The sequence below is a fragment of the Podarcis liolepis genome, assembly GCF_965112155.1.
Source record: "Podarcis liolepis genome assembly, chromosome: 11".
In the NCBI taxonomy this organism is placed as follows: domain Eukaryota; kingdom Metazoa; phylum Chordata; class Lepidosauria; order Squamata; family Lacertidae; genus Podarcis; species Podarcis liolepis.
The window spans coordinates 62351968-62366599 of record NC_139565.1 but is presented as its reverse complement, the minus strand read 5'-3'; the positions used below and the strand labels follow the sequence as shown (position 1 = coordinate 62366599).

At 49.4% G+C, this 14632-nt stretch overlaps 1 protein-coding gene across 1 annotated transcript in view; it reads left to right on the top strand.

Annotated features, from left to right (window-relative positions):
- The window catches only part of NOL6 (nucleolar protein 6), a 67755-nt gene that overhangs the window by 30901 nt on the left and 22222 nt on the right, over positions 1-14632 (top strand). Inside the window, exons 19-21 of the mRNA XM_083465771.1 lie at positions 195-358; positions 1198-1350; positions 2668-2765. Coding sequence (XP_083321897.1) covers positions 195-358; positions 1198-1350; positions 2668-2765 — 415 coding nt within the window. The remainder of the gene's footprint in view (positions 1-194; positions 359-1197; positions 1351-2667; positions 2766-14632) is intronic.

Sequence of the window (14632 nt, the reverse complement as noted above, 5' to 3'; positions counted from 1 at the left end):
GGTTCAGAGGCAGCAAAGCTACAGAATCCCAGTTGCTAGAAACTGCAGGATGGGAAGGGAGGTCTTGTGTTCGAATCCTGATCGCTGGTTTCCCCCAGGCATCGGCTTTGCCCCTGTGAGACCAGGATGCTGGGCTGATCCATCAGGCTTTTAAGAAGCAAATAATTCCCCCTCCTGCTCCTCCTCTTTCTCAGGACGGCTATGTCTTCCGCCTCCAAGTGGCCTACCACCGAGAGCCCCAAATCCTGAAGGAGGTGGTCACCCCCACAGGCATGCTGAAACACGAGGTCACGGAAGAATCCGTGCAGCTGGAAGTGGAGACCCTGCACCTGCCATTCTTGACCAGCTCACTTCACGGGTAAGCGGGGAGAATGATGCCCGCGACACACAATGGCCGTGGTTTTCCCCTGAATCCCAATTGATGGGAATCACAAGGGCAGAGAGCATGGCTTGCGCAGTCCAGTCCTCCTTGCGGGCTTTCCGCAATGCACACTCTTAATAATAATAAATAGTAATGCCGTCCATCTATCTTGGGAGACAATGGAGGCATGTGCCTTTGGGGGTGAAGTCAAACTATTGGGAGGTTCAGAGCCTGCTGTGGCTGTAGAGACCGATGTGGGACAGACATGTTTTGTTGCAGCTGGGGCAGATGAAGGCGTCCAGTTGTCCATGGCATTTCTTCTCTCTGCACTCCTCCCAGCGGTCAGTCCTCCTCTGGTCATTGCTGCAGCAGCAGCAGCAACAATTTATTACTTATACCCAGCCACTCTGGGCAGCTCCCAACAGAATATTAAAAACACGATAAAACAGCAAACAATAAAAACTTCCCTAAACAGGGCTGCTTTCAGGTGTCTTCTAAAAGTCAGATAGTTGTTTATTTCCTTGACATTTGATGCGAGGGCGTTCCACAGGGCAGGCGCCACCACCGAGAAGGCCCTCTGCCTGCTTCCCTGTAACCTCACTTCTCGTAGGGAGGGAACTGCCAGAAGGCCCTCGGAGCTGGACCTCAGTGTCCGGGCTGTACGATGGGGGTAGAGACACTCCTTCAGGTATAGAGAAATTCCCACTCGGCAGAGTTGATGTCGCCAGTCATCATAATAATAGCTTTTTTGATTTGCTTTCCATTGCCTTCGGATTATGGTGATGTTGCCGGCAGATTTGGCAACGGGTCTCAAATTGTTTGCTTCGTCCCTACAGCCTCCAGCAGCAACATTCTGCTTTCAGCGGCTGCTGCCGTATCGCCAAGCGCTGGATCAGCGCTCAACTGCTGAGCGACAGCGTCTCGGAGGAATGCGTGGACTTACTGGTGGCCTCCCTCTTCCTGTCCCCAGCACCCTTCACTGTGCCCAGGTAAGGGCCCAGCCAGCGTGACATCTGCTTCACAACCTCCTGAGTCTGTTACACTCCTTTTTTAATTGCTCCTTGGTCAGGTTTTGACGTCCCTTCCATGAATAGGAGCAGTCTACCTGTGAGTGCTGGGGGCAGCACCATCTTGTGTTTGTGGTGTTCCCAAAATACGAACCTATCCTGAACATGCTCCTTGCTGGATCAGACCCCACAGCACTTTTTATCCTAAAAGGCAAGGGGTTCGACGGGATGACCCTTTGGTCATGTGGCTTAGGGCTCTTGTATTTACGGGACCATATGAATTACCATAGTTTAGTGGTCTCGGGCCCTAAGGAAGTCAGACTATCCTCCACCAGGGCCAGGGCCTTTTCAGTGATGGCTCCGACCTGGTGGAATGCTCTGTCCCATTAGACTAGGGCCCTTGAGGATTTAACCTCCTGAAGGGAAGGAAACTGCTTAAAAAGTTTGCTTACCCCTGGTCTAAACCACGGAGCCTCCTGATCAGAAGGTTGGTGGTTCGAATCCCTGCAACAGGGTGAGCTCCCATTGCTCTGTCCCAGTTCCTGCCAACCTAGCAGTTCGAAAGCACACCAGTGCAAGTAGATAAATAGGTACCGCTGCAATGGGAAGGTAAATGGCATTTCCATGCGCTCTGGTTTCCGTCACGGTGTCCCGTTGTGCCAGAAGCGGTTTAGTCCTGCTGGCCACATGACTCGGAAAGCTGTCTGTGGACAAACACCAGCTTCCTCGGCCTGAAAGTGAGATGAGCGCCGCAACCCCAGAGTCGCCTTTGACTGGACTTAACCGTCCAGGGGTCCTTTACTTTTTTTAAAAAGCCTTTGAAGTCAGTTTTGTTTCAACAAACTTTCCCAGTTAGGTGAACAGACCTCCTTTGCCTGGGCTGTTCGTTTCGTGTTCTTTTTAAACATCTGCTGTTGGAGTTTCTTTTAAAATTATTCAAGCTCTTTATAAGATTATGTCTTTCAGCTGGCTTGAGACCTGTACAGTGGTACTTCTGGATGCGAATGGGGTCCATTCTGGAGCACCGTTCGCACCCTGAGTAGAACGCAAACCGCGCCTGCGGGTTGCGTTTCGCCGCTTCTACACATGCGTGTGATGTCATTTTGAGTGTCTGCGCATGCGTGAGCAGTGAAACCCGGAAGTAACTCGTTCCGTTACTTCCGGGTTGCCACGGAGTGTAACCTGAAAACGCTCAACCTGAAGCATATTTAACCTGAGGTATGACCGTATGTGAATTTAATATAATACACAATACAGCTAGAATAATGCTCGCCTTTCGTGACTCTTCTCTCCCCACAGCTCCCCGCAAGTGGGATTCCTTCGGTTCCTTTTCCTGCTCACCACTTTTGACTGGAAGAACAGTCCCCTCATCGTCAACCTGAATGCTGAGCTGAACGGTGAGAGAGGTGGAGGGAGGGACAGTAGAAACAGAGAGAGCCTGCAGGATCAGGCCCGTGGTCCCTCTTGTCCAGCACCCTGTTCTCACAGTGGCTGATGAGATGCTGGTGAGAAACCTGCAACAGGATCCGAGCACAAGAGCAACACACTCTCCTTCAGTGGTTTCTAGCACCTGGGATTAATAGAAACAAAGAATTGTAATAATAAATAATAATAATATTTTTTTATTTACACGCCGCCCTTCCCGGTTCAAAAACCGGGCTCAGGGCGCCTAACAACAAATTTAAAACACTTAATTATAAAACAGCATAAAATACAGTATAAAAATGTGAATGACAATAAAATTCAAAAATCAATTACCGTATTTTTCGCTCTATAGGACGCACTTTTTCCCCTCCAAAAATGAAGGGGAAATGTGTGTGCGTCCTATGGAGCGAATGCAGGCTCCTTGGCTTCGCGGCGACGCACCTGTCCTGGAAGCTGGAGGAGGAACAGAAGGGTCTCCTGTTCCTTCTCCAGCTTCGCTGAAGGGACGCTGCGCCCTCTCCCTCTCTGCACAGCGCCTCTCCTGTGAAGGAGAGGCGCTGCGCAGAGAGAGAGAGAAGGCGCAGCGCCCATTGAACGACGCGCCTGTCATGCGAAGCCCGAGGAGGAACAGAAGGGTCTCCTGTTCCTTCTCCAGCTTCGCTGAAGGGTGCTGCGCCTTCTCCCTCTCTGCGCAGCACCTTTCCTGTGAAGGAGGGGCGCTGCACAGAGAGAGAGAAGGCGCAGTGCCCCTTCAGCGACGCGTCTGTCCTGGCTTCTGCTTTAGCCCTGCGCAGCCTCTTTGGGCAGGGGGAGCCTTCATCCCGCTGCCCTGAAGAGGCTTGGCGGGGTTACCCCAGAAGCCAGAACAGCCACACGGTATCCCAGAAGCCAGATCCCTCTTGCTGTTCTGGCTTCTGGGGTTCAGAATAATTTTTTCTTGTTTTCCGCCTCCCAAAACTAGGTGCGCCCTATGGTCCGGTGCGCCCTATGGTGCGAAAAATACGGTAGATAATCCCCAGGGCTAGCTGGCTGAATTGGTCCTACTTGGGCCAGCGAGGAGGCCAGGGGAGAATTAGCTGTAGGATCCCAGAGTGGGTGATCTTCATAAAAGGGGAGGGAAGAGAAGGGAAATAGAAGATCAGGCTGAATTCCAATTAAAGGCCAGGCGGAATAGCTCTGTCTTACAGGCCCGATGAAAGGAGGTTAAATCCTGCAGGGCCCCTGGTCTCCTGGGACAGAGATTTCCACCAGGTCGGAGCCATCACTAAGAAGGCCCTGGCCCTGGTGGAGAATAGTCTGACTTCCTTAGGGCCCAGGACCTCTAAACTATGGTTATTTATGGACCTTACGGTCCTCTGCGGGGCAGACCAGGAGAGGCGGTCCCATAGATACGAGGATCCCGTAGATACTTGTAGAGTTGGAAGGAACTGGGGGGGGGGGGTAATCTAGTCCAACCCCCTGCAATGCAAGAATATTTTTGCCCAGTGTGAGTCTCGAATGCACGACCCTGAGATTAAGAGTCTCATGCTCTACCGACTGAGCTGTTCCACCATATTTTAAAATTAAGAGGATCAACAACTACAGTGGTGCCCCGCAAGACGAATGCCTCGCAAGACGAAAAACCCGCTAGACGAAAGGGTTTTCCGTTTTTGCGTTGCTTCGCTAGACGAATTTCCCTATGGGCTTGCTTCGCAAGACGAAAAAGTCTTGCGAGTCTTGCCATTTTTCCCGCTCCCCCCTTTTTCTAAGCCGCTAAGCCGCTAGTAGCCTTTTAGCCGCTAAGCCTTTAATAGCCGCTAAACCGCTAATATTGCTAATCCGCTAATCCGCTAAACGGGTTGCTTCACAAGACGAAAAAACCGCTAGACGAAGAGACTCGCGGAACGGATTGTTTTCGTCTTGCGAGGCACCACTGTAATACGTAGCCTGGTCACATAGAATCACAGTTGGAAGGGACCCTGAGGCTCAAATTCAGAAGCACCTTTTCCTCTGACTGGAGGCAGAACTGAGGAGCCACTGATAGCCTCTCTTCCTCCATGAATTCGTCTGTCCTTTCAAGCCGTCCAAGTTGGTGGCCTCCTGTGGAAGTGAGTTCCATAGTTTAAGTGCTGTGTACCATATTTTTCGCTCCATAAGACGCCCTTTTTCCCTCGTAAAAAAGAAGGGAAAATGTGTGTGCGTCTTATGGAGCGAATGCAGGGGGGAGGCAGGCAGGAAAAGCTCCCAAGAGCCGCACACAAGCTCCGCACGGCTCTTGCAGGCTTTTCCCCAGGAGGGAGAAGGGACTGACGCTGCCAGTCAGTCCCTTCTCCCGCCTCGTAGAAAAGCTCGCAGGAGCTGTGCGCTCCTTAAAGGGTGTGCGGCTCCTGTGGGCTTTTCTACGAGGTGGGGGAATTCCTCCACCTCCCGCAAAAACACACAAAAGCCAGGGCTGGGGGTGAAATAATATTTTTTTTCTTGATTTCCCCCTCTAAAAACTAGGTGCGCCTTATGGTCAGGTGCGCCTTATGGAGCGAAAAAGACGGTACTTCCTTTTATCTGTCCAGAATCTCCCAACTTCCAGCTTCCCCGAGTCTTCCTTTCCTTAGGGAAGCCTCTTCTATCCTGTGCAGTCTCTGAGGTTTCCTTGCCATAGGGCTCGTCTTGGAAGAATTAAGAGGCCAAACCTTCCTTGTTAGGATTAGTACGATGATTTCCTGGTTTCCTTTCGCCTTCCTTCCAAGGAGGGCTTAGCAACCTGATCCCCGCAGTGAAGCCAGGTGCTTTTGCAATTGCAATCCAGCGTGCCAAACCTCCCTGTTCCTTTTGTTGCAAAGAACATTCGACTTTGCTGTGTTAACATCGCCCAGAGCGTGCTAAATCGCTCTTTTCTTCTCGTTGTTTGGAACATGAGAAATCACTTGGCCGGGCCCTGCATTCCATCTCCTGCCAGTACCCCAGAGAGATGCCTCTGGGACAGGGGTCTGCAACCCGCGGCTCCAGAGCCGCATGTGGCTCTTTTACACCTTTGCCGCGGCTCCGGGGCAGATACTAGCGAGGGGAGGAGGCGCATTGTGCGCCCCGACACTCCCCACTGTGGCGGGCACTGTACTGGCTGTGACGTCGCATAGGGGCGGTACGTGCGTTAGTCCCGACGTCACCTTCCCGCCGTCAGATCGCGGCTCCGGAGATATATTTGTTTTAAATGTTGCAATGGTTTTGCGGCTCCCAGGTTTTTTTTCTTCGGAAAAGGGTCCAAGTGGCTCTTTTTGTCTTAAAGGTTGAAGACCCCTGCTCTGGGAGGTTGCAGGCAGAGCAGGAAAGGAGTTGCTCTCGTTGTTGTTGGCCCCAGAACCTTCTATTCAGAGGTATACTTCCCTTATATATGGAGGCTTCATTTTCTTATTGCGGTAATGGCAGCAGATAGACCTCCTCGTTGAATTTACCTTGGCTTTTTCCCTTCATATATATTTTTTTTAAGGGAGGATCTTGGAGTCCAGCAAGAAATGGGTTGAATTTCTCGTGGCTTTTTAAAGAGATGTCTGATTTGGCCACAGTGATACATGCCTTAATTGCTTCCTATTTGGATTACAAGAACATGCTCTTCCTGGGCTGCTGCCTTTAAAAAGTGCTACGAAACATCAGCAGACCCAAATTGCTGCAGCCAGACTATTGACTGGGGCTGGTTATAGGGAGCAGGCGACTTCCTTGTTACAACCATTCCAGTAGCTTGTTGTTGTTTAGTCGTGTCCGACTCTTCGTGACCCCCTGGACCAGAGCACGCCAAGCATTCCTATCTTCCACTGCCTCCCACAGCTTGGTCAAACTCATGCTGGTAGCTTCGAGAACACTGTCCAACCATCTCATCCTCTGTCGTCCCATTCTCCTTGTGCCCTCCATCTTTCCCAACATCAGGGTCTTTGCCAGGGAGTCGTCTCTTCTCATGAGGTGGTCAAAGTCTTGGAGCCTCAGCTTCAGGATCTGTCCTTCCAGTGAGCATCAGGGCTGATTTCCTTCAGAATGGAGAGGTTTGATCTTCTTGCAGTCCATGGGACTCTCCAGAGTCTCCTCCAGCACCAGAATTCAAGAGCATCAATTCTTCGGCAATCAGCCTTCTTTATGATCCAGCTCTCACTTCCATACATCACTACTGGGAAAACCATACCATTCCTGTAGCTACCCATCTGTTTTTGGCTCCTCATTCATCTGCAAATCGGTTCCTGTAAGACCTGCCACCCCCTTCTGGTCTCTTCTGGCTGATTTAAATGCTGGGGAAACCTTGGCAAAGACACTGGTCAATTTAGACAGTTTCCCCATTCCTTGCAAAAATAAGATAGTAAGTCTTGGCTTTCTACCGAGTTCTTTGCAAAGACATTTCCGTCCTTAGTATTTTACCTTTCCCACCACCTGCTTCTGTGCACACATGGCTCACGAAACCAGTTAGTTCCCTCATTTAGAAGTCTTGTCTAGATAAGCTTGGTTTGCAGCTAGTACCTATTCTAGATCATCATTTTTTTCTAAATGACATTAGTGAATGTCAACAGTGCAGAAACTGGGAGGGGGAGACCAGGCTGTCCACTGATTCAAAGGTCTAGTTGAAGGAGGTACAGTGGTACCTCGGGTTGCATACGCTTCACGTTTCAGACTCTGCTAACCCAGAAATAGTGCTTCAGGTTAAGAACTTTGCTTCAGGATGAGAACAGAAATCGTGCTCTAGTGGTGCGGCGGCAGCAGGAGGCCCCATTAGCTAAAGTGGTGCTTCAGGTTAAGAACTGTTTCAGGTTAAGAACGGACCTCCGGAATGAATTAAGTACTTAACCTGAGGTACCATTGCATAATTCTCTGTCTGCTGACCCAAACCACCTCCTTATTCCAAGGCAAAAATTATTCTTCCAACCCCATGGAGTTGAGACAACTTATATCATTTACGTACTGTGCGGTTCTGCAGTAGGCGTTCTGTTTGCTCGCTGAGTTTGAAAAGCAGCACATGCGTCGAAGCTCGTAAGCGTCTCGAGAGTGAGTGCCTGTTATCTGTAATATTTGGATCATTCAGCCTTGTGGAAACCCAGATGGCTCATTAATGATATGGGAAGCAGTTCTGAGCTTTGATGTGCCATATGTCATAAAGCCCCGCTTAAGACTGTCTCCACCAGAATTAAAGCTTTCCCATGACTGGTGCCTCCTCCCACTTAATCTCCGCTGCACATATAAAACACTCTCAGCATGCTTTTGGCAAGAGGGTCGAATGAAAACGCTGACATGTCAGAGATTTGTGAGGTCATCCCCAGATTTTGGACGCAGGAACGCTAAGCAATAAGCCAGATAACAGGGCTCTCCTCTGCCAGTGCTGCCTTCCATGGGCACATTCCCCAAAGAACTGAAAATTTTAGCATGCGGACAGTAGACAATACCTTGCTTTACTGCCTAGCCACGGAAAACTGGGGGGTCTGTTTGCTCTCGTTACAATACGATAATCTTTATTGTCATTGTCCCATACAGAACAACAAAATTGAAAAATATACCTAGGACATTCAAAAACCAACAAGCCAGCTATCCCAACCTGGTTAGCCCCCTAAAAACTCTGATACCCCATTTTTAAATACAATATACTCCCACAAAGACTACCTTAAAGGTAAAGGGACCCCCTGACCATTAGGTCCAGTCGTGACCGACTCTGGGGTTGCGGCGCTCATCTCGCTTTATTGGCCGAGGGAGTCGGCGTACAACTTCCGGGTCATGTGGCGAACCAGAGCAGTGCATGGAAACGCCGTTTACCTTCCCGCCAGAGCGGTACCTATTTATCTACTTGCACTTTGACGTGCTTTTGAAATGCTAGGCTGGCAGGAGCAGGGACCGAACAACGGGAACTCACCCCGTCACGGGGATTCGAACCGCCAACCTTCTGATTGGCAAGTCCTGGGCTCTGTGGTTTAACCCACAGCGCCACCCGCGTCCCTAAAGACTACCTTACACTGTGTTTAAAACCAAAATCACATTTGGATAGAAACTGTTTCTCAGGCGGCTAGTCCTAGTCTTTATAACCCTGTACCTTCTTCCAGAAGGCAGAAGCTGAAAGAGATCATTTTCGGGGTGCACACTATCCTGCACTGTCTCTGCAGCTTTCTTATGGCACCTAGAATCATAGAATCATAGAGTTGGAAGAGACCACAAGGGCCATCGAGTCCAACCCCCTGCCAAGCAGGAAACACCATCAGAGCACTCCTGACATATGGTTGTCAAGCCTCTGCTTAAAGACCTCCAAAGTAGGAGACTCCACCACACTCCTTGGCAGCAAATTCCACTGTCAAACAGCTCTTACTGTCAGGAAGTTCTTCCTCATGTTTAGGTGGAATCTTCTTTCTTGTAGTTTGGATCCATTGCTCCGTGTCCGCTTCTCTGGAGCAGCAGAAAACAACCTTTCTCCCTCCTCTATGTGACATCCTTTTATATATTTGAACATGGCTATCATATCACCCCTTAACCTCCTCTTCTCCAGGCTAAACATGCCCAGCTCCCTTAGCTGTTCCTCATAAGGCATCGTTTCCAGGCCTTTGACCATTTTGGTTGCCCTCCTCTGGACACGTTCCAGTTTGTCAGTGTCCTTCTTGAATTGTGGTGCCCAGAACTGGACACAGTACTCCAGGTGAGGTCTGACCAGAGCAGAATACAGTGGCACTATTACTTCCCTTGATCTAGATGCTATACTCCTATTGATGCAGCCCAGAATTGCATTGGCTTTTTTAGCTGCCGCGTCACACTGTTGGCTCATGTCAAGTTTGTGTTCTACCTGGAAGCGTAGATATGATCCAAGGTGGGAAGAGTGCACCCGGTTATTCTCTCCGCAGTCCTTACAACCCTGGACAGCATGGTTTTTCCCCTGACCGTGCAGCTCCCAAACCACACACTCAGATTTAAGAACATAAGAAGGGCCTGCAGGAACAGGCCAATGGCCGTCTAGTCCAGCATCCTTGATCCCACAGGGGCCAGTCGGATGCGTGTGGGAATCTCGCAAGCAGGATTCATGCACAAGAGCAACTCTCCCCTGATGCGACTTCCAGCAACAGGTACAGTGGTACCTTGATTCTCGAAACTTAATCCGTTCTGGAAGTCCGTTCCAAAACCAAAGCATTCCAAAACCAAGGCGTGCTTTCCCATAGAAAGCAATGCAAAATGGATTAATCTGTTCCAGATATTTTAAAGCAACCCCTAAAACAGCTATTTAACAAGTTACCTCTACAGTGGTGCCCCGCAAGACGGATGCCTCGCAAGCCGAAAAACTCGCTAGACGAAAGGGTTTTTCGGTTTTGCATTGCTTCGCTAGACGATTTTCCCTATGGGCTTGCTTCGCAAGACGAAAACGCCTTGCGCTTTTTTCTTAAAGCCGCTTGAAGAGGCGCAGTTGCGATGGACCGTGCTTCACAAGACAAAAAACATCGCAAGACAAAAAGACTCGCGGAAAGAATAATTTTCGTCTTGCGAGGCACCACTGTATTGTTGTTCTGTTAATGGTTCTCTTGGCTTCGCAGCTTTTATCCGTTTCCGCAGTCACACAATCAATCAGTCGCTGAACTGGGTTCCACACAGTCACAAAAACAAAAAATTCAATAAAAATGCAAAATTAATAGCAAAAGCAGACAGACCTCAGCGTAGCACTCAGAACGGAAGCGTTGCACTCAAAACGGAGCACGTTTGGCTTCTGAAGAAAGTTCACAAACTGGAACACTTACTTCCGGGTTAGCAGCGATTGGGTTCCAAGTTGTTCAAGAACTAAGGCGGGGTCAGCAAACATTTTCAGCAGGGGGCCGGTCCATTGTCCTTCAGACCTTGTGGGTACTGGCTGTTTGCAGATTAGTTGCGCTGTAGAGAGCTTGCGCTGCAGAGACCACACATTACAAGGAACGCAAAATAACCTTTTGCTAGGTTTTAATAACAAAAACAAAAACTCCTTTTACATTAATTATAATATATCAATAAGCATGACCCAACCACCAGGGTACTGAGAGAGCTAGGTGCTGCTCTTTATATACTATACCCAACAGCTTCATTATCACACCTTAACAGCACCTGCTATACTGCTTCACAGCTGTAAAACTAGGTCACGTTATTTGCTCTAGCCCTTAAAGACATACACATCTTGTGGAACAATAATGAACCTTCAGATTTAAAGAGACCATTCAACGGTGGGGGGCCGGACTATTTTTTTTTGGGGGGGGTGAACGAATTCCTATGCCCCACAAATAGCTCAGAGATGCATTTTAAATAAAAGCACACATTCTACTCATGTAAAAACACCAGGCAGGCACCACAAATAACCCAGGCGTGCATTTTAAATAAAAGGACACGTTCTACTCATGTAAAAAACATGCTGATTCCCAGACCGTCCGTGGGCCAGATTGAGAAGGTGATAGGGCCGGATCTGGCTCCCAGGCCTTAGTTTGCCTACCCATGGACTAAGCTGTTCGAAAACCAAGGTACCACTGTATTCAGAAACATTGCTGCCTCTGGCTGTGCCTGTTTTGACTTGACTACAAGAACGGAGCATGTCCCCAGTTTTAACCCGAAATAAATGAATGTTCCAAAGCAATATAGGACAGAATATTTCTATGGCTAATGAACAGTGTGGTCAAATGAACAATACTGGGCTCAGAAAGCGGCTTCAACTTCCATTGCCCGCCCCAACCTCTTCCAACCCCTTATTCAGCATGAGGTCTCGGACAATCCACTCTCTGCCTCTCCAGCAGCGTAGATCTGCTCCTGTAATCCACCGCCATGCAGCCTAATCGAGGGGCAGCTAGATGATGGGAAGAGAGTTGGTTTATTTTTTATCGTGGCGTTTGGAGGAGAGTCTCTCTCTGCCTTGTGTGTTGATCAGAGGCTCAGGAAGCAGCATCACTGCCTTTTTTCAGATTTGCAGATCCCGAGGCAGACAGGAGCAAAGGTTATCTCGTTCACCTCCTGACTCAGAGAAAGGAGTGTCTCCTCCCGGTGCTCCAGAGCCTGACCTCTGCATGCATGAAACCAGAAGCCCGGGCACCATTTTGCTAAAGAGGCCTGCAGTCCAAATATTTCCTCGTGAAACAACTCGACAAGATTAATCCTCGCTTTTCTAGGAGCTTGTAATTGCCTGCCTTAAAGGACCATTAAAGTGTAGCACAGCAGGATCACGCCCCCCACCCCTTATCTTGGTGCAGTACATTGTTGTTGTTTAGTCGTTTAGTCATGTCCAACTCTTCCTGACCCCATGGACCAGAGCATGCAAGGCCCTCCTGTCTTCCACTGCCTTCCACAGTTTGGTCAAACTCATGCTGGTAGCTTCGAGAACACTGTCCAACCATCTTGTCCTCTGTCGCCCCCTTCTCCTTGTGCCCTCCATCTTTCCCAACATCAGGGTCTTTTCCAAGGAGTCTTCTCTTCTCATGAGGTGGCCAAAGTCTTGGAGCCTCAGCTTCAGGATCTGTCCTTCCAGTGAGCACTCAGGGCTGATTTCCTTCAGAATGGAGAGGTTTGATCTTCTTGCCTTCCATGGGACTCTCAAGAATCTCCTCCAGCACCATAATTCAATAGCATCCATTCTTCGGCGATTAGCCTTCTTTATGGTCCTGCTCTCACTTCCATACATCACTACTGGGAAAACCAGAGATTAACTATACGGACCTTTGTTGACAAGGTGATGTCTCTGCCTGCCTTAAAGGACCATTAAAGTGTAGCACAGCTCTCCTTATCTTGGTGCAGAGCATAGCATTCTGAAAAAATTCAGCTTTCCTTTTTTTTAAAAAAAAATATCTATGTAGCAGGTTTCTAGCTCTCATGGCTGTGAAGATGTGTTTTCAAAGTGTGTGTGTGCAATAGGCAGCGAAGTGTCCAACTCAGATTTCTAGACCTTGGGTTGGAGTGGGGCTCAGTGCTCAGTTTTTCTCCATGCCTGGAAAAATCTGGATAAAGAATTCCGATATGCAGATGTGATCTACAGTGATGCCCCGCAAGACGAATGCCTTGCAAGACGGAAAACTCGCTAGACGAAAGAGTTTTCCGTTTTGGAGGTGCTTCGCAAAACGAATCTCCTATGGGCTTGCTTCGCAAGACGACAATGTCTTGCGAGTTCCTGCTGGTTTCCCCCCCCCTTTTCCTAAGCAGCTAAGCCGCTTATCAGCTGATCCGATCAGCAGATAAGCCGTTAAAAGCCGCTAATAGCGCTAATCCGCTAATCCTTCAATGGGCTTGCTTCGCAAGACGAAAAAACCGCTAGACGAAGAGAATCACAGAACGGATTCTTTTCGTCTTGCGAGGCATCACTGTATTTGCACCTTTGATGCAGATTGCAGAATTCATCCTGTTCTCCAAAACTCCATTTTTTTTAAAAAAAAAAAACTGCTTCATCTCCAAGATGAAAAGACCCTGGGTTGGCTGGTGCTGGGGCTCTGTCGGTTTATTTTTTCTTCATATTAATTTTATTAATAGTTTTCAGCATACATATCAGGGGTTCAGGAGCAGAGGCAAGGGCAAGGGAGGAAACAGAGAGCGAGGGGGAGGAGGCAGAAGAAAAGATGAGTGATGACGACGACCCGAGATCTCCGAGTCTTTCCAGTGAATCAGAAGATTCACAGAAAGGAGCACCAGTGGCCAGGGCAAGGGGGGAGCCTAGGGGGACACCCCAGGAAGATAGAGCCAGAGGGGACTCAGAGGGGAGCAGTTGGAAATCGGGACCAGCGTCACCGCCAGAGAGCAGGGAAGAGGAAGGGCGCCAGGGATCAAGCGCTGGCAGCTCACAACAGGAGGGAGGGCACGAGTCAGGAGTGGCCACACCTCCATCGGGGAGCGAAGAAACGGTCAGACGGAAGGTGGAAGGTTGGGCGCGCGCGCCAAGTTCAAATGCACAGGAAAGTGACGCAGTAGGCAGCCCGGAGAGGGAGCCAGGTCCTAAAGCCCGGCGCAAGGAGACAGGAGGGTCCGGGGGGTCGGCGTCAGAGGAATCCCGGAGGGAAGAGACCCCGGGGGGCAGAGGGACCCAGAGGAGAACAGTCAGGCGGAAAAGGTGGAGCAGGGCTAGGATATTAAGTTGGTGCACAAGGGGCGGAGACTCAGACGGAGCTTCGCCGATCTAACCATAAGACGTAGAGTTGCACGCAGCAGCTTGAGAATGGAAACTGTAACTCAATAAAGACTTTTACTTAATGATCGCTGGCTAGCGTGATCCTCTGTGAGCTAGGATCGGGGAGCAACTCTGACAATACAGTCATACCTCGGGTTGAATATGCTTCATGTTGAGCGCGTTCGAGTTGCGCTCCGCGGCAACCTGGAAGTAACAGAGCACGTTACTTCTGGGTTTCGCCGCATGCGCAGATGCTCAAAATGACGTCATGCGCAGAAGCAGCGAAAAGCAACGCGTGCGCAGACGCGCCGTTGCTGGTTACGTTTGCTTCTGGATGCGTATAGGGCTCCGGAACGGATCCCATTCGCATCCCGAGGTACCACTGTATAATGCAGTAAAAACCAAATAGAAATACGACCAAAAAAATCAGAAAAAGGAAGAAAAAGATATAAAAGGAGAAAAAGAAAAAAGAAAGAAAAAGCAAAGAAATACAACCAAAACCACAACAAATCTATCCATCTATCGTCCTCTATCTCTGCTATATCTTAACCCTCAATCCGCATACTGAGAAGTGAATCTTCACAGCTCTCAGTCGGTGTCCATATTGTTGGTGTGCATATATTTCGCCTTTACATCCTCCACCATGGGTACAAGGCTTCCCAACCTGGTGCCCTCGAGGTGTAGTTGGACTGCAGCTCCCACCAATCCCAGCGTAGCCCATGGTCAGGGATGATGGCAGCTGCATCCCATCACCATCTGGAAGGCTACAGG